The sequence below is a fragment of the Hippopotamus amphibius genome, chromosome 3 (genome assembly GCF_030028045.1).
Source record: "Hippopotamus amphibius kiboko isolate mHipAmp2 chromosome 3, mHipAmp2.hap2, whole genome shotgun sequence".
Classification (NCBI taxonomy): domain Eukaryota; kingdom Metazoa; phylum Chordata; class Mammalia; order Artiodactyla; family Hippopotamidae; genus Hippopotamus; species Hippopotamus amphibius.
In genome coordinates this window covers 145,710,004-145,730,865 of record NC_080188.1, presented here as the reverse complement: position 1 = coordinate 145,730,865, position 20,862 = coordinate 145,710,004, and the positions used below count along the sequence as shown (strand labels likewise).

General features: G+C 37.1%; 1 protein-coding gene across 6 annotated transcripts in view; it reads left to right on the top strand.

The window, feature by feature from the left end:
- Positions 1-20,862, top strand: part of CDC42BPA (CDC42 binding protein kinase alpha) — a 338,413-nt gene that overhangs the window by 195,387 nt on the left and 122,164 nt on the right. For all 6 annotated transcript variants that reach the window (XM_057729074.1, XM_057729072.1, XM_057729071.1 and 3 more), the window contains exon 11: positions 13,027-13,149. In XM_057729074.1, coding sequence (XP_057585057.1) covers positions 13,027-13,149 — 123 coding nt within the window. The remainder of the gene's footprint in view (positions 1-13,026; positions 13,150-20,862) is intronic.

Here is a 20,862-nt window from a genome sequence, read left to right as displayed (position 1 = left end):
AAAAATGCCATTGGTCATCTGATCGGGATTGCATTGAATCTGTAAATTGCTTTGGGTAGTACAGTCATTTTCACGATGTTGATTCCTCCAATCCAGGAACATGGTATGTCCCTCCATCTGTTTGTGTCATCTTTGATTTCTTTCATCAATGTCTTAAAGTTTTCTGCATACAGATCTTTTGCCTCCTTAGGCAGGTTTATTCCTAGGTATTTTGTTCTTTTTGTTGCAATGGTGAATGGGAGAGATTCCTTAATTTCTCTTTCTGCTCTTCCGTTGTTAGTGTATAGGAATGCAAGAGATTTCTGCACATTAATTTTGTATCCTGCTACTTTACGAAACTCATCAATTAGTGCTAGCAGTTTTCTGGTAGAGTCTTTAGGGTGTTCTATGTATGATTTCATGTCATCGGCAAAGAGTGCCAATTTTACTTCTTCTTTTCCAATTTGTATTCCTTTTATTTCTTTTTCTTCTCTGATTGCTGTGGCTAAAACTTCCAAAACTATGTTGAATAATAATGGTGAGAGTGGACACCCTTGTCTTGTTCCTGTTCTTAGAGGGAATTCTTTCAGTTTTTCCCCATTGAGTACGATGTTGGCTTTTGGTTTCTCATATATGGCTTTTATTATGTTGAGGTAATTTCCTTCTATGCCCATTTTCTGGAGAGCTTTTATCATAAATGGATGTTGAACTTTGTCAAAAGCTTTTTCTGCATCTATTGAGATGATCATATGGGTTTTATCCTTCAATTTGTTGATATGATGTATCACGTTGATTGATTTGCGTATATTGAAGAATCTTTGCATCCCAGGGATAAACCCCACTTGATCATGGTGTATGAGTTTTTTAATGTGCTGTTGGAGTCTGTTCGCTAGTATTTTGTTGAGGATTTTTGCATCTATATTCATCAGTGATATTGGTCAGTAATTTTCTTTTTTTGTGACATCTTTTCCTGGTTTTGGTATCAGGGTGATGGTGGCCTCGTAGAATGAGTTTGGGAGTGTTCCGCCTTCTGCAATATTTTGGAAGAGTTTGAGAAGGATAGGTGTTGGCTCTTCTGGAAATGTTTGATAGAATTGGCCCGTGAATCCATCTGGCCCTGGGCTTTTTTCTGTTGGGAGATTTTTAATCACTGCCTCAATTTCTGTACTTGTGATTGGTCTGTTCATAGTTTCTATTTCTTCCTGGTTCAGTCTTGGAAGATTGTATTTTTCTAAGAATTTATCCCTTTCTTCCAGGTTATCCAATTTATTGGCATATAGTTGCTTGTAGTAGTCTCTCATGATCTTTTGTATTTCTGTGGTGTCCGTTGTTACTTCTCCTTTTTCATTTCTAATTCTATTGCTTCCTTTCTTTTCCATTTATTTCTGCTCTGATCTTTATGATTTCTTTCCTTCTGCTCACTTTGGGGTTTCTTTGTTCTTCTTTTTCTAATTGTTTTAGGTGTAAGGTTAGGTTGTTTATTCGATATTTTTCTTGTTTCTTAAGGTAGGACTGTATTGCTATAAACTTCCCTCTTAGAACTGCTTTTGCTGCATCCCATAGGTTTTGGGTTGTTGTGTTTTCATTGTCGTTTGTTTCTAGATATTTTTTTATTTCCTCTTTGATTTCTGTAGTGATTCCTTGGTTGTTTAAGAGTGAATTGTTTAGCCTCCATGTGTTTGTATTTTTTGCAGTTTTTTTCCTTAATTGATATCTAGTCTCATGGCATTGTGGTCTGAGAAGATCCCTGATATGATTTCAGTTTTCTTGAATTTGCCAAGGTTTGATTTGTGACCCAGGGTGTGATCTATCCTGGAAAATGTTCCATGTGCACTTGAGAAGAAAGTGTATTCTGTCGTTTTTGGATGAAATGTCCTATAAATATCAATTAAGTTGAGATGGTCTAATGTGTCATTTAAAGCTTGTGTGTCCTTATTTATTTTCTGTTTGGATGATCTGTCCATTGATGTAAGTGGGGTGTTCAAGTCTCCCACTATTATTGTGTTACTGTCGATGTCCCCTTTTATGGCTGTTAGCATTTGCCTTATGTATTGAGGTGCTCCTATGTTGGGGGCATAGATATTTACCATTGTGATATGTTCTTCTTGAATGGATCCCTTGATCATTATGTAGTGTCCTTCCTTGTCTCTTGTAATCGTCTTTACTTTCAAGTCTAATTTGTCTGATGTGAGTATTGCTACTCCAGCTTTCTTTTGACTTCCATTTGCATGGAATCTCTTTTTCCATCCCTTTACTTTCACTCTATATGTATCCCTTGGTCTGAAGTGGGTTTCTTGTAGGCAGCATATAGAAGGGTCTTGTTTTTGTATCCATTCAGCCAGTCTGTGTCTTTTGGTTGGAGCATGTAATCCATTTACATTTAAGGTGATTATTGACATGTGTGTTCCAATGACCATTTTCTTAATTGTTTTGGGTTTGTGTTTGTTGGTGTTATCCTTTTCTTGTGTTTCCTGTTTAGAGAAGTTCCTTTAGCAATTAGTGTAAGGCTGGTTTGGTGGTGCTGAATGCTTTTAACTTTTGCTTGTCTGGAAAGCTTTTGATTTCTCCCTCAAATCTGAATGAGATTCTTGCTGGGTAGAGTATTCTTGGCTGTAGGTTCCTCTCTTTCAGGACTTTCAGTATATCCTGCCATTCCCTTCTGGCCTGCAGAGTTTCTGTAGAAAGGTCAGCTGTTATCCTTATGGGTTTTCCCTTATATGTTGTTTGTTGCTTTTCTCTTGCTGCTTTTAATATTTTTTCTTTGTGTTTAATTGTCATTAGTTTGATTAATATGTGCCTTGGTGTATTTCTCCTTGGGTTTATTCTGTGTGGGACTCTCTATGCTTCTGACTTGGTTAATTATTTCCACTATAACCTCTTCAAATATTTTCTCAGACCCTTTCTTGTTTTCTTCTTCTTCTTGGATGCCTATAATTCGATTGTTGGTTTGTTTAATGTTATCACTGAGGTCTCTGAGACTGTCTTCTATTCTTTTTATTCTTTTTTCTTTTTCCTGCTCTGTGTCATTTTTTTCCCCATTCTGTCTTCCAACTCACTTATTCATTCTTCTGCCTCAGTCATTTTGCTGGTTATAGCATCTAGAGTATTTTTAATTTCAGTTATTTTGTTATCCATTGCTGTTTGTTTTTCTGAGTTCTTATGAACTGTTTCTTTTACTTTCTCTATTTGTTATTGAGATTTTGTGTCATTTTTACTATCATTACTCTGAATTCTTTTTCAGGCATTTTTCCTATTTCCTCTTCATTTATTTGGTCTTGTAGGTTTTTTTCCTGCTCTTTTGCCTGCATGGTGTTTCTTTGTTTCCTCATGGTAGTCCAAATTTTTGGGGTTGCTTGTCCCAGCGATAGAGGGATTTATAGAAGACTGTCCAAGTCCCAGACTAATGTCCGAGTGTTGGGTTAAACAAATACTGAGTCTAGGAAACACATACACGTATGAGACATACAATTACTGAATCCATTAGGACATAAGGCTCTGGAAAGCCCTGACAGAGGAACCCCAGTATGCTATCAAGAATTCAAAGAGAAACCCAACAGAAATTGAAAACCAAAACAGAACAAAACAGAAACCAAAGCAAAAACAAACAAACAAACAAATAACACCTTACATATACAGAAACTAATCCAGGGAGATTTTGTAAGCTAGGATCAAATATAAAAAAGAGCTAGAGTACCACCAGAAAGAATGGAGATTCTCAGAATGAAATTAGACAATTTTACTAAGAACTGAGATAAAGACAAAAAGCTAATATTAAATACCAAGGCAGTGTGTCATCTGGAGAATAGAGCAAGAGTCTGAGCAGATCGATAGTGTTGCTTATAAGCATGTTAAGATAAAATAAACTAAAAAGGGATGGAAGACAGGGGAACAGAAGAGCATAGTGTGACTGGAAATATGCAAATAAAAAGAAAGGAATAGAAATGTATAAAAGATAGAGATGAAAGGAAGGTATGAGAGATATATTTTCTGTACTCCCCAAAACTTTGCTAAACATAGAAGAATATAAAAAAGCAAAAAAATAAAAAATAGAATAAAATATAGAATTAAAAAAATATGTTATAAAACTTGTAGATCCCTTAGGACTAAGATCGTAATAATTAATAAAGGAAAAAAAAAAAAGCCAGAACTGATCCCAGAATGGACCATTTCAATAGGATCGATACTAATATTTCTGTTTCCTTAGAGTCTCAGCTGTAAGTGTCCTTCTGCTCGCCTTGGGGTTTTTTGCATTATTCTGTGACCAGCAGAGCTTCCTTTATTGTTCATCTGTAAGCGTTGGTGTGTGGGGAGGGAGAGGGTACAATAGTGGCTCCTTCCCCTGGGAGTGAGTGAGCAGTGGTGCAGTGTTGTTTCAGTCGGGCTTGGAGGTACCTGTTGCAGAGGGACGCCTGTGGCTCCAGTGTAAACAGAACATCTCAGAGTTGGGCCTCTCTGGGGGTTGTTTTTTCTTTTCTTTGTCGGCAGCCTCCCTGCTGCCGGTGTTCCAAGGGGTTTTAATCTAGCCCTGCCTGAGGGCCTGAGGGTCCCTGTTATCCCTGCGCACCTTAGGTGGCCCACAGGGGGTCTCTCCATTGCCCTCTGCAGGCACCAAAAGAGAGAGAGAGAGGCTATGCCCGTGGCTCCTCCCCCCCCGCCTGTGAGCCTGCAGCATCCAGCTGCCATCATGGCTGGGCAGCTCTCAGGGGCAGGCACTCCTTGCTGCGGACCTCTTCCCTCCTGTCCTCTCGGTCTGTCACCTTACTGGCAACAATTTTTCTCACCCTGAACCAGCTCTCCGGTTCCCACGCTCCTGCTCCCGGACCCTCTGTTCAGCTGTGAATCGACGTCTCAGTCCGGGAACACTGAGCTGCGGTGCGAACCCTCCGTGTGTTTCTCACTCACTCCCATCTGCCACAGCTCTGCAGGTTCACCCTCTTTGAGCCGTCGTAGGTGCCTCCCTACCGGTTATGTCGGGCTCCTTGCAGTCCTTTCTGGTGTCCGAGGTCGTCTGCTGGTGTTCAGTTGGTTCTCTGTGGGAATTATTGCATCTTTTGGTGCATTCCCAATGCATCTGTGGAGAGGGATGCATTCCACGTCCCTCTACTTCGCCACCATCTTTTCTCCTGTTTTTTAATTAATATGGTTTTCCATGTGGTTTATATATCAATAGTTTTTTTTCTTTTTACTGCTGTTTAGTATTACATTGTATATAAATACTAAAAAATTTATTCAATTTCTGAATTTGTTCTGGCTATTATAAAAAAAATACAACAGTATGGGTGGCTTATAAACATCAGAAATTTATTTCTCCCAGTTCTGGAAGTTGTAAGTCCAAATTCAGAGTGCCAACATGGTCAAATGAGGATTCATAGGCAGTGCCTTCTTGCTGTGTCCTCACTTGGTAGAAATGGCTAGGGACCTCTGTGGGGTCTTTTTTATAAGGCACTAATTCCATTCATGAGGGCTCCACCCTTATAACTGTAACTTAGACACGTCCCAAACCCCTACCTCCTAATAACATCATCTTTTGGGTTAGGATTTCAACATATGAATTTGGGAGGGAAACAGATATTTAGCTATACCATCCAAGCTGTTGTTGTTGAACATTTGAGTTATTTCTAGATACTGACTATTATAAACATAGCTTCTGAGAGTATTGTTATATATTTCTCTTGATGGTCATATGCACTTATTTCTCTTGAATATCTACCTATGAGTCGGATTTCTGGGTCAAGGGATAGCATGTTTTCAGCTTTAGAAAATACAGTAAAACCTTGGTTTGCAAACATACTTCGTTCCGGAAACATGCTTGTAATCCAAAGCACTTGTATATCAAAGCGAATTTCCCCATAAGAATTAATGGAAACTCAGAGGATTCGTTCCACAACCCCAAAATATTCATATAAAAATGATTACAATACAGTAATATAATACAAAGTAATAAAGAAAATACAAAGTATAAAGAAAAATAAACAAATTAACCTGCACTTACCTTTTAAAACTTCGTGGCTGGTGTGAGGGGGACAAGAGAGAGGAGGGTTATTGTGTGGGATGACTTTCACTATCACTAACAGAATCACTCCTATCTATTGGCTCAATGGGATCTTTTTCTTTTCATGCAGCTTTAACAAGGAACCTATCGAATGACACTTGCTTTTGCCTCCTTTTGAGGATTTCGCAGAAATGTGACATTGCATTGTCATTAAACAGATTCATTGCTCGCACTGCTACAGCCTTATTTGGGTGGTGCTTTTCTACAAAATTTTGCACTGTTTCCCACATTTTACACATCACCCTAATCTCATTTGTAGTGCGGGATTCCTCTGCCTTTTTTTCCTCCTCCTCTGCAAATGAGATCTCCTCTATAACCTCTTGCTGTTGCTCGCAATGCAGATCCATCAGTTCGTTGGTGGTCAGCTTCATTGGCTCAGTTGTGATCATGTGACATTTGGTGTCACATACTACTCATGTTGCAAGAGATTGTTCATTTATCAAGTTACAATTTATTAGAAATGTTTGCTTGTCTTGTGGAACGTTTGCAGAACAAGTTACTTACAATCCAAGGTTTTACTGTATTGCCAGTTGAGTTTTCAAAGGTGATTGCATCAATAGTTTCACTAATAATATATGAGTTTCACTTGCTACATATTCCCATCAGAACTTGATATTGTCAGCTTTTAAAATTTTAGCCGTTCTGAGAAAAAAAAAAGGTACCGATGAACCCAGTGACAGGACAAGAATAAGGATGCAGATGCAGAGAATGGACTGGAGGACATGGGGTTGGGGGGGCAGGGGGCGAAGTGGAAGCTCGGACGAAGTGAGAGAGTAGCATAGACACATATATAGTACCAACTGTAAAATAGATAACCAGTGGAAAGTTGCTGCATAACAAAGGGAGATCAACTCTATGATGGGTGATGCCTTAGAGGGCCAGAACAGGGAGGGTGGGGGAAGAGTCGCGGGAAGGAGGGGATGTGGGGATAAATGTATAAATACAGCTGATTTACTTTGGTGTACCTCAAAAGCTGGTACAAGAGTGTAAAGCAATTATATTCCAATAAAGAGCTTAAAAAAAAAAAAGGAAAGCAATAATTAGGGTAGGCTAGAGCAAGGAGGGTTGGCAAACTAGGGTCCATAGTCTGGCTTACATGTTGCTTTTACAAATAAAGTTTTATTGGAACACACACACACACACAATTTTAGCCATTCTGGTATTTGTATAGTGGAGTTTTGCTATTTTAAATTTGTATTTCCCTAATAAGTAATACGGTTGGATATCTTTTCATATATTTACTATTCGTTTGGATGTTCAGTCTTGTGAAGGTTCTTGCCCTTTCTTTCAATTAGGTCTTTACATGTCTTTTAAATAATTTTTATTTTACCACTTCACAAACACTATAAGAACCTTATAATAGCCCTTTATGTTATTGTTGTTTTATAGTTTACCTCTATCTATGTTGTAAACCTTTGAATACATTTATCCTTGCTTTAAATATTTATTACTCAATTTTTAAAATATCTTTCTATTTACCCACATAGTTACTCTTTTGGTGTTCTTTATTTCTTCCTAGTGATCCATGTATCCATCCACAATCATTTTTCTTTAGTCTAAAACACTTCCTTTAGAGTTTCTTATGATTGAGTGTGTCATAACTAAATCTCTCAGGTTTTGTTTGTCTGAGATGTCTTTATTTTGCCTTCATTTCTGAAGAATATTTGCTGGATTAGAATTCTAGCTTGGCAGTTTTTTCTTTCAATGCTCCACAGATATTATTCCATTGTTTTCTGGATTTCATTACATTTGAGAGGCCAGCTGTTATTAAATCTTGATCTCTTGAATGTATCTCCCCTCATCCTGCCTCTGGCTACTTTTAAGTATTTCTCCTTAACTTTACTTTCATACAGTTTGGCTGTGTTCTACTTGGGTGTAGTTTTCTTTGCATTAATGTAAAATCCTGTTTGGGATTCACTGAGCTTCTAAAATCTTGATTGGTATCTTTCATCAATTTTGGAATATTCTAAGCATAATATCTGTAGATATTTCTTTTGCCCCATTCACTATCTCCTCTCCTTCTGGGACTCCAATTACATATATCTTAGACTGTGTCCCACGTTCCTCTTATGTTCAGTCCTGTTTCTTCGATTCTTAGGGTTTTTTATGCTTAATTTGGATATTCTCTACTTAACTTGCCTTCAGATTCATTCGTCTTGTCATTTGCTGTATCTGTTCTGATGTTAAGCCTATTCAATGAGTCTTAATTTCAGATATTGTCTCTTAGTTCAGGAATATCCATTTGATTTGTTCTTATAGTTTTCAGGTCTCCCTTGAAATTTCCCGTTGTTTTGTCTATTTTTCCCTCTATTTTTTTTAACATATTGATAATAGTTATTTTAAAGTCCTGCCTGCTAATTATAACATCTGAACCACCTCTGTGTGTCTCTATTTCTGTTTTTAATTCTGATTATGAATCACACTTTCCTGCTTTTCCAAATGTTTCAGTTTTTATTGTATGACAAATATCATGAAAAAAAATAACACAGAGAAGGATGTTTATGTTATTTTCACTCCAGAGAGGGTTTTCCCCGTTTTTGTCCAATCAGGAATTGAACTAGGACAAGGCTGGATTGCAGTTTTAATTAGACTCAACCTACTTCTAGTTTCAAATGTCATGAAGGGAACCTTCATAAATTGTGAGAGATTTATTCTGACCTTCAAACTCTTATCCCATGCCACTTTCAAATCTGGCAGATGTCTAGATTGGGAGATTGGCCATGTGTTTGAAACAGGCTCTTTTCCTCAGGCAAGACTTTGTCCCTGAAATACTCCAATACTGTAAGAGATTGTGGTCTGACTTTTATGAGCTCCTTAACTTCCCATGCAGTCTTCAGATACAGCAGATATATCATGAGGAAAACACCACCACATATTCAGGGATCCTGAAGTTTCCAAATTGTTGCACCAGCCCCACCCATTCTCCAGAAGTTGTAATTTTTTTGTCCCAGTGTCCTATCCCTCAATTCAGCTGCCCACAGAATTGGATAAGGTTCTGAGGTAAGAGGCAGCTGTCATGGCCTTTTCACCTCAGAATGGCTCATCCCTCTGTGGTTTATTTTACTTAGTTCTCTTTGCTTTCCCGGATACATGATGTTTGTAAAAATAAGATTTTTTTCAAATTGTATAGTGTATTTTTACTTTTTGCAACAGGAATGGTAGGGCAATGACCTGTTACTTCCTACTCCATCCTATTCTGAATGAGAATTTCCTATATTCTACGGGTTGTTGTTTTTTTATGTTTTAAATTCTTTAATCTATTCTTAGAGAATATGATTACATACAACTGGTGTCATTTGCACAGAGCAAATGCAGAGAATATAAGATCATTGCCTTTTGGTACTAACACCTGTTTCGTTTCATACAATGGCATAGGTTAACATTTAAGCTGATTCATCCATTTGTTACCTACTTGTTGAGCACCAGTTAGGCAGGAATTGTTCTGCACATGACTGGGGATATAATAATCAACAGAAAAAGAAAAAAATACCTGCCCTCACAATGCTTGCATTCTACTTTAATGAAACAGGTGATAAATCAAATTCAAAGCAAGGTTATCAGCTGAGCATAAGGAAGGTGGAGAATGTATTTGTTTTTTCTTTTTGTTTTGTTTTCTGCTAGATTTTTGACAAGCAAAAGAGACGATATGAAATGGTGAGTTTAGAGAAGAGAGAAGAGTAAATGGACTAAGGCAGTATTTTAGGATTGCCAGTGTTGATTGGGAAAAAAAAGTACAATGTGTGGGTTGTGAGTTAAGTTTTATTTGGGGCAAAATGAGGATTATAGCTCGGGAGACAGCATTTCAGATAGCTCTGAGAAACTGCTCTGAAAAGGTAGGAAGGTAGGTCAGTATTATACATGATTTTAATGGCGGGAGGCGGGTACATGCAGTCAAGCACACACTTTGGCAGAAGCTTGCTGCTAGTCACTAGAAGGCTGCTGCTAGTCACAAGGAGCAGATGCCTCCGTTAATGATTTTAGTGCTTTTCTCATTGTGAAAAGATGCAAGAATTGGGCTCATAAAATTTTTTCCTGAATATCTTATTATCTGAAGGCCTGCTTTTTCCCAGAGATCAGGGTGCCTCATTCCTGATCTCCACCCTGAACTACTTTTAGGGGGTGTTGAAGGTCAGTGGCTGCAGCAGCTTGTGACTTAATCCTTGTAGAGGCAGATGGCAAATGTCAATTTTTAGTTGGCATCAGGCATCGCCAGACTATTTAGACATGAATTTTAGATGATTGGGTTTTCTTCAGTCATTTTCCACTATTAAGGTGAAAACACAGAGTAGAAGGTGAGTAGGAGTTAGGCAAGATTGGGGCCTTATAGGCTAAGTACAATGGAGGAGAGAAGAGCAAAGAAATCCAAGGTGTGTATGCAAAGCAGTTGCAGTGATGGACCAAGGAATCTAACATGGATAAATAAAAAAAGAGAAAAGGGGATAGTGTTAGCAACAGTGAATTGGCACTCTTGGTGGGAATGAAAAATTATTGAAGTGGTCCCTAGAGTAAGTGAACTGTAAATATAAGAGATAGAGAATATTTATTTGAAATCAAGATTTTGGAGGCTATGTGGTTATTAATCATGGCAGCATGTACAGCAGCATTTCTCAATAGGTGAACTGCAAGCATTGGGGCAGGGTAATTCTTTGATGTAAGAGACTGTTTCACATTCTGTAAGATATTGAGCTTACTTGGTCCCCAGACAGTAAAAGTCTATAGCAGTCTCCTGGACTGTGTCAGTACCACCAACCTCACCTCAACCTCCATTCCCTACCTTCCCACCCCACATGCAAATATACATTTCTAAGTAAGGTCAGAGCCACAGGTCTAGAGTGTGACCAGTAGATTTCACGGTTGTGCTGGAGAGACGTCTACCAGCTAGGTTGTTGTACTCTGCAAGTAGTAGAATTCTTAAATAATACAGACTTATTATCTCACTAAGGAAATCAGAAGTACACAGTTTCTGTGCTCTTATCAGGGTTAGCTTCTCTGTGATTTCTTGGCTTTCCCCCCATGATTCCACATTACTGCCAGACTTCCTGTCTTCACACATCCAAAGACCAAAAAAAAAAAAAAAAATAAGGAAGGTTCAGAGTATGAGTTTAAAACGTTTCTAGGAATTCCCTGGTGGTCCAGTGGTTAGGACTCCACACTTCCACTTACTGGGGGCCCAGGTTCAATCCCTGGTCAGGCAACTAAGATCCCTCAAGCCATGTGGCATGGCAAAAAAAAGAAAAACTTCCAGAGGACTTTTGGGAATTCCCTGGTGGTCCAGTGGCTAGGACTTTGTGCTGTCACTGCTGAGGGCCTGGATGGGGAACTAAGATCCCACAAGATGCACAGTGCAGCCAAAAAACAAACAAACAAACAAATAGAAACCAAAAAACCTTTCCAGGGAGTCCCCTAATGGACTTCTTCTCAAGGTACCGTTCATTCTAACTAGGTCTTATACGTAATTCTTAACTAATGCTGGCAATGTAGAATGAGATCGCTGTGATTGATTTACACCATCCTCCATTTTGGCTGAGTCTGCCTTGCCTAAGCACATTGTAGCCTGATACCTGAATTTGGTTCACAAGCAGGAAGAGAGGAGTAGCTGCAGGTTAAAAAAACCCAACAGTGCCTCCATAGGGGGTTTGTGTGCCTGTGAAGCTAGATGGATAGATCGTCTCTTTTGTTATTAAAATCACTAAGAATAATAATAAAAAGAGTTGTAAAGGAAAGAAGGGCAGTGGATAACTACAATAAATAGGTAGTGGGCATTTTAGTAGATCTGGGATTTATAGGGAGGATAGAGGTGGCAAAGAGGAGCAAGGATACCTCCCCCACCTACATACCCTGCAGACTGTGGGGTGTAGAAGGAAAAAAGCTACTAATGTGCAGTATATTTTTATATCTCCCCATTTTCTACTCTCAACTTAGATGTCTTTAAAAAAGCAAAGGATGTTCTTTTAAAAATAATAAATACAGAAAGTACCAGTTTTAACATGTTTTGAACCCAAAGAAAAAGAAATGTGTAAGAAATACTTGTTGGATGCAGAAGACCATGATTGAATGCACAATATGGTATATCTTATACCTTTAATTCAAATTAACAAATATTTATTGACCACCATGCATGTGAATATCATGATACTGTTCTCTGTACAGATGATGAAGATAAATTAGAAAATCTCCATCTTCTGAAGGTCACAATCCCTTGGAGTTTTAAATATATATATAAATAAGTAATATATATAAGTAATATAAGTTATGTAAGGCAATATATAAATAATATTAGTAATCTAAAACAACCCATAATGATTTGTACTAGCAAAAAATTATGGTGAGGTAGAAATTTACTATTTGGGGTCCCTCTATAAGCTAGCAGAATAACTATTTTAGGACCATTTCTTTTTTTTCTATATCCTTTTATGGGTGGTATCTGGGAATAAGCCTCACTAGATTTAATGTTTCTTTGGTATGTTGCATCTTCTGATTAGAACCACAAGTTAGAAGAATAATCCCGATTTTAACTAAGTTGATGAACCAAGCCATCTATAGGTGGGCCTCAGTGTTCATACATAAAATTTGGAAGGCCAGCCCTTCCACATATTCTATATTAACATCTCTAAACCTCGTTTCATACACCAAACTCAGTTTTTCCTACATCATCTGACATATGTTTTTGGATTATCACATGATGACACTTTGTGCTAGGATGAAAGGGGGCTGAATAGTTGACTCACTGGCAGAGTGTACCAACATATTTAAAACTGAAAATCTCACATATTAGAAGGTAGATTTTTTTCCTACATATATTATAATTTTAATGACATACAATGGAGTTTTGTGATTTAATTTTAATGTGTTTACATGCTTTTTGTCAGTGGGTAGATGCTTTGATCAGTAGAATTAAATAAGGATTTCTCTAGAAAGAAATATATTGGTATTAGTTTTTAAAATTTAGAGTATGGGCATAGTTCTCATTCTTTATTTTTTGCTTTTTTTTCAAGAGTCAACACAGACTGTCCAGGCTCTGCAGTATTCAACTGCTGATGGTCCACTAACAGCAAGCAAAGATTTAGAAATAAAAAACTTAAAAGAAGAAATCGAAAAACTAAGGAAACAAGTAAGAGGTAAATTTCTATGATTCATTATTAATTCAGTTCAGTAGATATTTTTAAATGTTTTATTCACACACAGAACATTTATTGAGTACCTGTTATGTATTATGTAATGTGAGCTATATGCCAGTGAGGGAAAAGCAAATATTGGTTCTACTCTCAAGGAGCTCATGTTTTGGTCTTGAAAAAAGATAAACAAATAGTTTTTTGCAATACTTGTGAAAAGGCCAGAAGAAAAATAAACATAGGTGCATGGAGAGTATACAGGAGGAGCAACTAACCCAGATTTAAGTGAAAAAAGATGACTTTTTTGGAGGACCTATTAGTTTGGGATATTTAGTTGGAATTTTTCTGGCAAAACATTTATATGAGTAGTTCATTTTCCAGTGTGTTGCTGAGGTTAACTAAAATTAATTTTCACAGCTGTTGATATGCCTGTTATATCCATTCATTCATTTATGCCATTCATTCAACAAATATTTATTGAGTACCTACTATGTACTAGGTGGTGTTTTATGCTCTTGGAATGCTCTGCTAAATAAAATGACAAAAATTTTTGTTCTTGCTGGGGTGGAGGGCAATCAACGGACATAAAATGATAACTATGTAACTTTGTAAATGATACAGTGTGTTAGAAGGTGATAGCTTTTGCACAGCAAAAGAAACCATAAACAAGACTAAAAGGCAACCCTCAGAATGGGAAAAAATAATTGCCTATGAAACAACGGACAAAGGATTAACCTCCAAAATATACAAGCAGCTCATGCAGCTTCATACCAAAAAAGCAAATAACCCAATCCACAAATGGGCAGAAGACCTAAATAGACATTTCTCCAAAGAAGACATACAGATGGCCAACAAACACATGAAAAGATGCTCCACATCACTCATCATCAGAGAAATGCAAGTCAAAGCCACAATGAGGTATCACCTCACACCCATCAGAATTGCCATCATCACAAAGTCTGGAAACAACAAATGTTGGAGAGGGTGTGGAGAAAAGGGAACTCTCCTGCACTGTTGGTGGGACTGTAAGTTGGTACAGCCACTATGGAAAACAATTTGGAGGTTCCTTAAAAAACTACAGATAGAACTACCATATGATCCAGTAATCCCACTCCTGGGCATATACCCAAAGAAAACCATAATCCCAAAAGAAACTTGTACCATAATGTTTATTGCAGCACTCTTTACAATAGCCAGGACATGGAAGCAACCTAAATGCCCATCAACAAATGAATGGATACAGAAGATATGGCATATATATACAATGGAATATTACTCAGCTATAAAAAGGGATGAGATGGAGCTATATGTAATGAGGTGGATAGAACTACAATCTGTCATACAGAGTGAAGTAAGTCAGAAAGAGAAGGACAAATATTGTATGCTAACTCACATATACGGAATCTAAAAATGGTACTGATGAACTCAGTGACAAGAACAGGGAAGCAGATACAGGGAATGGACTGGAGAACTCGAGGTATGGGAGGGGGCGGGGGGTGAAGGGGAAACTGAGAAGAAGCGGGAGAGTAGTACAGACATATATATACTACCAACTGTAAAATAGTCAGTGGGAAGTTGTTGTAAAAAAAAAAAAAAAAAAAAAGAAGGTGATAGCTTAAAAATAGAACAGAAAAAGGAGAATGGGTCAAAAGTGTAAGATGAGGAGTTTTATAATTTCAAGTGGGGTGGTCCCTGTGAGCAAAAAATTGAAGAAAGTAAGGGGCTTAGCTATGCAGTTAAATTTGAAGCATATGTCCCAAGCAGAAGGATCAGCCAGTGCAAAGGCCCTACAGTCAAAATGTGCCTTGTGAGTTCAAATAAAACATAAGGGGACAGCATGGCTAGAGCAGAATGAGCAAGCAGCTGGAATGGATGGAGATGAGGGTAGAGAAATAAAGAGGTGGAGAGGGCGCATTGCCTGATCATTGGAGTCTTCCTGACTGTTAGGTCTTTGGTTTTTTCTGTGAGTGAAATGGGAGCCTTTTGCAGGGTTTAGAGGCATCACATGATCTCAGTAAGTGTAAGGGGAGAGAGAGAGAGAAGGTACTATTTTACTTAGGATAGGCAGACCTCTCTAGAAAAGTAGTTTTAGGCCAAAAATAGGTGAAGAAAAGAAGGAATCTGACAGTGTCGTTTATAAAAAGGACTATTTAAAATATAGTGTTAAGACACATGGAGATTTTAAATTTGAACATAATTTATGCTGTTCTGTTTTTTTAAGTGGCTCTCTTCCTAAGAAACATCTGTTTGTCAAATTTCTGAAGCTTTATCTTTCTAAAAATAAGTTAGAAAGGAATTAGGAATATGATAAGTAGGAATATGTTAAATAGAATCAGGGGCGCTGAATATATTCGCGTTTTTTGGCACTAAAAAAGCAGTGGAACACAAGACACCAGCTAGGATGGTTAGTGATGTAACTTCAAAGAGGTGATATCAATTTGGAAAATCTGTTTACATAAGCCTATCTCACTTATATGTTCTAGGAGGGGTTTTTTGCTTTTTGTTTTGTTTGTTTGTTTTTATGATTCCTTGGGATTTTCTGTGTTGACCATCATGCATCTGCAAACAGGAAAATTTTCTTTTTGCCCTTTCTGATCTGGATGCTTTTTCTTTTCTTCTCTTATTGCACTGGCTAGAACTTGCAGCATTTTGTTGAAGAAGAATAGTGAGAACAGACATCCTGGTCTTTCCTATCTTAGGGAGAAAGCATTGTCTTTCACTTTTACATGTAATATTAACTGGAGGCTTCTTATAGATGCTCTTTATCAAATTAGAAGCTCTCCTCTATTTCTGTATTTCTAAGGGCTTTGTCATGAATGGGTGTTGAATTTTGTCAGATATCTTTTCTGCATTGATTGATATGAACATGTGTTTTTTCTTTAGTTTCCCTGTTAATATGGTGGATTAAATTGCTTGCTTTTGAAATATTGAATCAGCTTTATATCCCTGGAATATGGACATCCCTGGTCATGGTGTATAATTATTTTTATATGTTAATTCTATTCTCAGTATTTTGTTCGGGACTTTTTAATATGTATACATGAGAGATATTGACCTTTGTTGTATTTTTTTCTTTTTTCTTTTTTGGACTGTCTTTGTCTGGGTTTTTAGTTTTTTTTTCTTTTTTTGTTTTTTGTTTTCTTAATGAAGTATGATTGCCGTGTAACATTGTTAGTTTCAGATGTACAACATAATGATTCAATATTTATATATATTGTGAAATAGTCACCTTAGTAAGTTTAGTTAACTTCCATCACCACACACAGTTACAAATTTTTTTTTTTTTGTGAGAAGTACTTGTAAGATCTATTCTCTTAGCAATTTGCCAATATACGGTACAGTATTATTAACTATAATCATCATGTTGTACATTACATCCCCAGTACTTATGTATTGTGTAACTGGAAGTTTGTACCTTTCACCACCTTCCCTCCTTTAACCCACACTGCACCCCCTATCTCTTGCACCACCAATCTTCTCTATGAGTTCAGTTTGTTGTTGTTTTAGGTTCCACATGTACGTGAGATCTTACTGTATTTGTCTTTCTCTGATTTATTTCACTTAGTGTAATGCCCTCAAGATCCAATCCATATTGTCATAAATGGCAAGATTTTCTTATTTTTGTGGCTGAAAAATACTCTATTGTATATATACCGATTTTCTTTATTAATTCATCTATCAATGGACACTTAGTTTGCTACCATGTCTTGGCCATTTTAAATAATGCTGCAGTGAATATGGGAGTGCATATATCTTTTCAAGTGAGTGTTTTTACTTCATTCTGATAAATACCCAGAAGTAGAATTGCTGGATCATATGGTAGTTCTATTTTTAATTTTTGAGGACTCTCCATACTGTTTTCCATAGTAGCTATACCAATTTACATTCCCACCAATAGTGCACAAGGGTTCCCTTTTTCCACATCTTTGCCAGCACTTTTTATTTCTTATCTTTTGGATGACAGCCATTCTGACAGGTATGAGATAATGTTTCATTGTGGTTTTGATTTATATTTCCCTGATAATTAGTGATGTTGAGCACCTTTTCATGTTGGCCATCTGTATGTCTTCTTTAGAAAAATGTCTATTCAGCTCCTTTGCCCATTTTTTGATGGGATTGTTTGTTTTTTTGCCACTGAGTTTATGACTTCTTTATATATTTTTTATATTAACTCGTTGACCTTAAAAATAAAAGTTTGTTATTTTACCAGAAAAAATGGCATTATTTGGGGGTAGCAGAGAACTGCAATTTGGGACAAGCAAGCCATGGCAAAAACCACAGGCAGGTCTAAGAAACAAAGTAGAGGGACATTATTTTATGGAAGTTTTCTCACTGGAAAAAAGTGAGAGTTCACGGGGTTGATGGTTTCTCATTGGCTCAGTTCCTGTGGTAGTTGATTTCTTGTAGGAGACGTGTGTACTGTCGTTCCTATTGGGGCCTGTAATTAATTGATGATTCCTCTCTTGGGGTCTGTAATTGACAGTTCTGCCTTTAATTGATGTAGAGAGGTACTGTGTGAGTTCCCCCTTCTGGCCTCCCAACTCCATTTTAGTGAGGCTTTCTTTATTAACTTTCACAAACTCCTTGTCAGATATTTGATTTGCAAACATTTTCTCCCATTCCATATGTTGCTTTATAATTTTGTTTATGGTTTCATTTGCTGTGCAGAAGCTTTCTAGTTTGATGTAGTCCCATTTGTTGATTTTTGCTTTTGGCTGTGTAATGCTGGCCTGTAAAATGAGTTTGAGCGTTCCCTCTTTTATTTTTTGGAAGAGTTTGAGAAGGATTGACATTGATTCTTTTTAAAATGTCTGGCAGAATTCACCAGTAAAGCCATCAAGTCCTGGATTTTTCTCTGTTGGGAAGATTTTGATTACTAATTCAATATCCTTATTTTTTTTCTAGTTGCTTGAAGTGTAAAGTTAGGTGCCTTGAGTTTTGTTTTTTTTGTTTAAACTGTAGATGTTTATTGCCACGAACTTCCTTCTTAGGCCTGCTTTTGCTGCATTCCATAAGTTTTAGTATATTTTTTCCATTTACATTTGTTTCAAGATTTTTTGGAATTACCCTTTTAATTTCTTTTTGACCCACTGGTTACTCAGGAATGTGTTAATTTCCACATTTTTGTGAATCTTTCCAGTTTTCCCCTTTATTGATTTCTAGTGTCATACCTTTGTGGTTGGAAAAGATCCTTGGTATGATTTCAGTCTTTCTAAATTTGTTAAGACTTGTTTTGTAACCTAACTTGATGTATCCTGGAGAATGTTCTATGTGTGTTTGAGAAGACTGTATATTGTGCTGCTGTTGGATGGAATGTTTTGTATTGATATATATGTTACACCCATCTGGTCCAAAGTATAGGTCATGTCCAATGTTTCCTTACTGATTTTCTGTCTAGGTAATGTATCCATTATTGAAAGTAGAATATTGAAGTCCCCTACCATTACTGTATTTTTGTCTATTTCTCCCTTCAGATCTGTTGTATTTGCTTAATATATTTAGGCACTAATATGTTAGGGTCATGAAAATTTATAATTGTTATATCCTTTTGATGAATTGCCCCCTTTATTATTATATAATAACCTTTTTTTGTCTCTTGTTATTGTTTTTGACTTAATCTCTCTTTTGTCTGATAAAAGTGTAGCTACCCTTGTTCTTTTTTGGTTTCCATTTGCATGGAATATCTTTTTTCCATCCCTTCATTTTGAGTGTGTCCGTTTTTTTTAAAAAAAATTATTTATTTATTTATTTGCTGCATTGGGCCTTTGTTGCTGCACAAGGATTTTCTCTAGTTATGGTGAGCGGGGGCTACTTTTCATTGTGGTGCATGGGCTTCTCAGTGCAGTGGCTTCTCTTGTTGTGGAGCATGGGCTCTAGGTGCACAAGCTTCAGCAGTTGTGGCTTGTGGTCTCTAGAGCGCAGGCCCAGTAGTTGTGGCACACAAGGCTTAGTTGCTCCGTGGCATGTGGGATCCTCCCAGCCCAGGGCTCAAACCCATGTCCCCTGCATTGGCAGGTGGATTCTTAACCACTGCACCACTGGGGAAGTCTCTGACTGTGTCCTTAAAGCTGAAGTGAGTCTCATAGGCAGCATGTAGTTAGGTATTGTTTTTTTTATCCATTCAGCCACTCGGGTTCCTTATTGGAGAATTTAATCCATTTATATTTAAAACAATTAGTGAGTAGGTATAGATTTACTAATGTCATCTTATTAATTGTTTTTTGCTTTATAGTTCCTTTGTTCCCTTGTTCCTTTCTTACTGACTTCATTTGTGAATTAATAATTTTCCATAATGGTGCTTTGATTCCCTTCTTTCTCTTTCGTGTATCTACTGAAGGTTTTTGCTTTGTGGTTTCCATGAGGCATACATAAAATATCTTGTAACAGTCTATTTTATGTTGATGAGAACTATTTATTCTCCCTGTTTATTATATAATTGTTTTAATTATGTCCTCTCCAGATATTTTAGAAGCACATCAGGCAAGGTTATAATGTTTCCTTAAACCATGAAGTATAATTTAGAAAACTTAAGGGGAGAAAAAAAATATTGTATTTATCCATATTTTTACATGATGCTCTTTCTTCCTTCCTGATACTGCTGAGTTCCTTGTTTTATTTTTTGCTTTCTGTTTAGAGAACTTCCTTTAACCATTTTTTTTTTTAAGGTAGGTCTTCTACCAACAAATTCTCTTCATTTCCCTTCACCTGAGAATGTCCTGATTTTCCCTTTTCTCCTAAAGAATATTTTTCCTGGGCATAGGAGCTGGATTGAAAGTTCTTTTGTTTTAGCATCTGAAAAATATCATGCTGCTTCCTTCAGGTCTTCATGTTTTCTGAGGAGAAATTCACTGTCATTCTGAGTATTTTTTTCCCTTTGTGCAAGATGTTGTTTTTCTCTGGCTGCTTGCAAGGTTTTAATGTTTCTTTAGTTTTCTAATGTTTAATGTTGTGTTTTGGCTTGGATTTCTTTAGGTTTATTCTGTTTGGTGTTTATTCGTCTTCTTGAATCTGCAGATTTATCCTTCTTGCCAAATTTCAGCATTTTTTTAGCCCCTATTTCTCTGAATACTTTTACAGACCTGCCTACTTTTTCCTTCTCTGTCTAGGACTCTGATGACATGAGTGTAAAATCTTTTGTTAATCATCCTACAAGTCCCTGAGGCTCTGTTCATTTTTGTTTTCATTCAGTTTTTTTCCTGTTATTCAGATTGGTTAATTTCTGTTGTTATATCTTCCAGTTCACTGATCCCTCTGATCCCTCCTTTGTGCTGCTGAATCTATCTACCAAGATTTTTATTTTATTAGTTTCTAAAATTTTCATTTTGTTTTTATTTATTTTATTTTTTTTTTTAATTTATTTTTATTTTTGGCTGCACCAGGTCCTAGTTGCGGCATGTGGGATCTTTGTTGCAGCATGCAGGATCTTTGGTTGCTGTGTGTGGGCTTCTCTCTAGTTGTGGCATGTGAGTTTTCTCTTCTGTAGTTGTGGTGTGCAGGCTCCAGAGCACGTAGGCTTTGTAGTTGTGGTGTATGGGCTCTAGAGCATGTAGGCTCTGTAGTTTGTGGCACACGGGCTTTCTAGTTGAGGCGAGTGGGCTCAGTAGTTGTGGCATGCAGGTTTAGTTGCCCCATGGCATGTGAGATCTTAGTTCCCTGACCAAGGATCAAACCCCTGTCACCTGCATTGGAAGGTGGATTCTTTACCACTGGACATCAGGG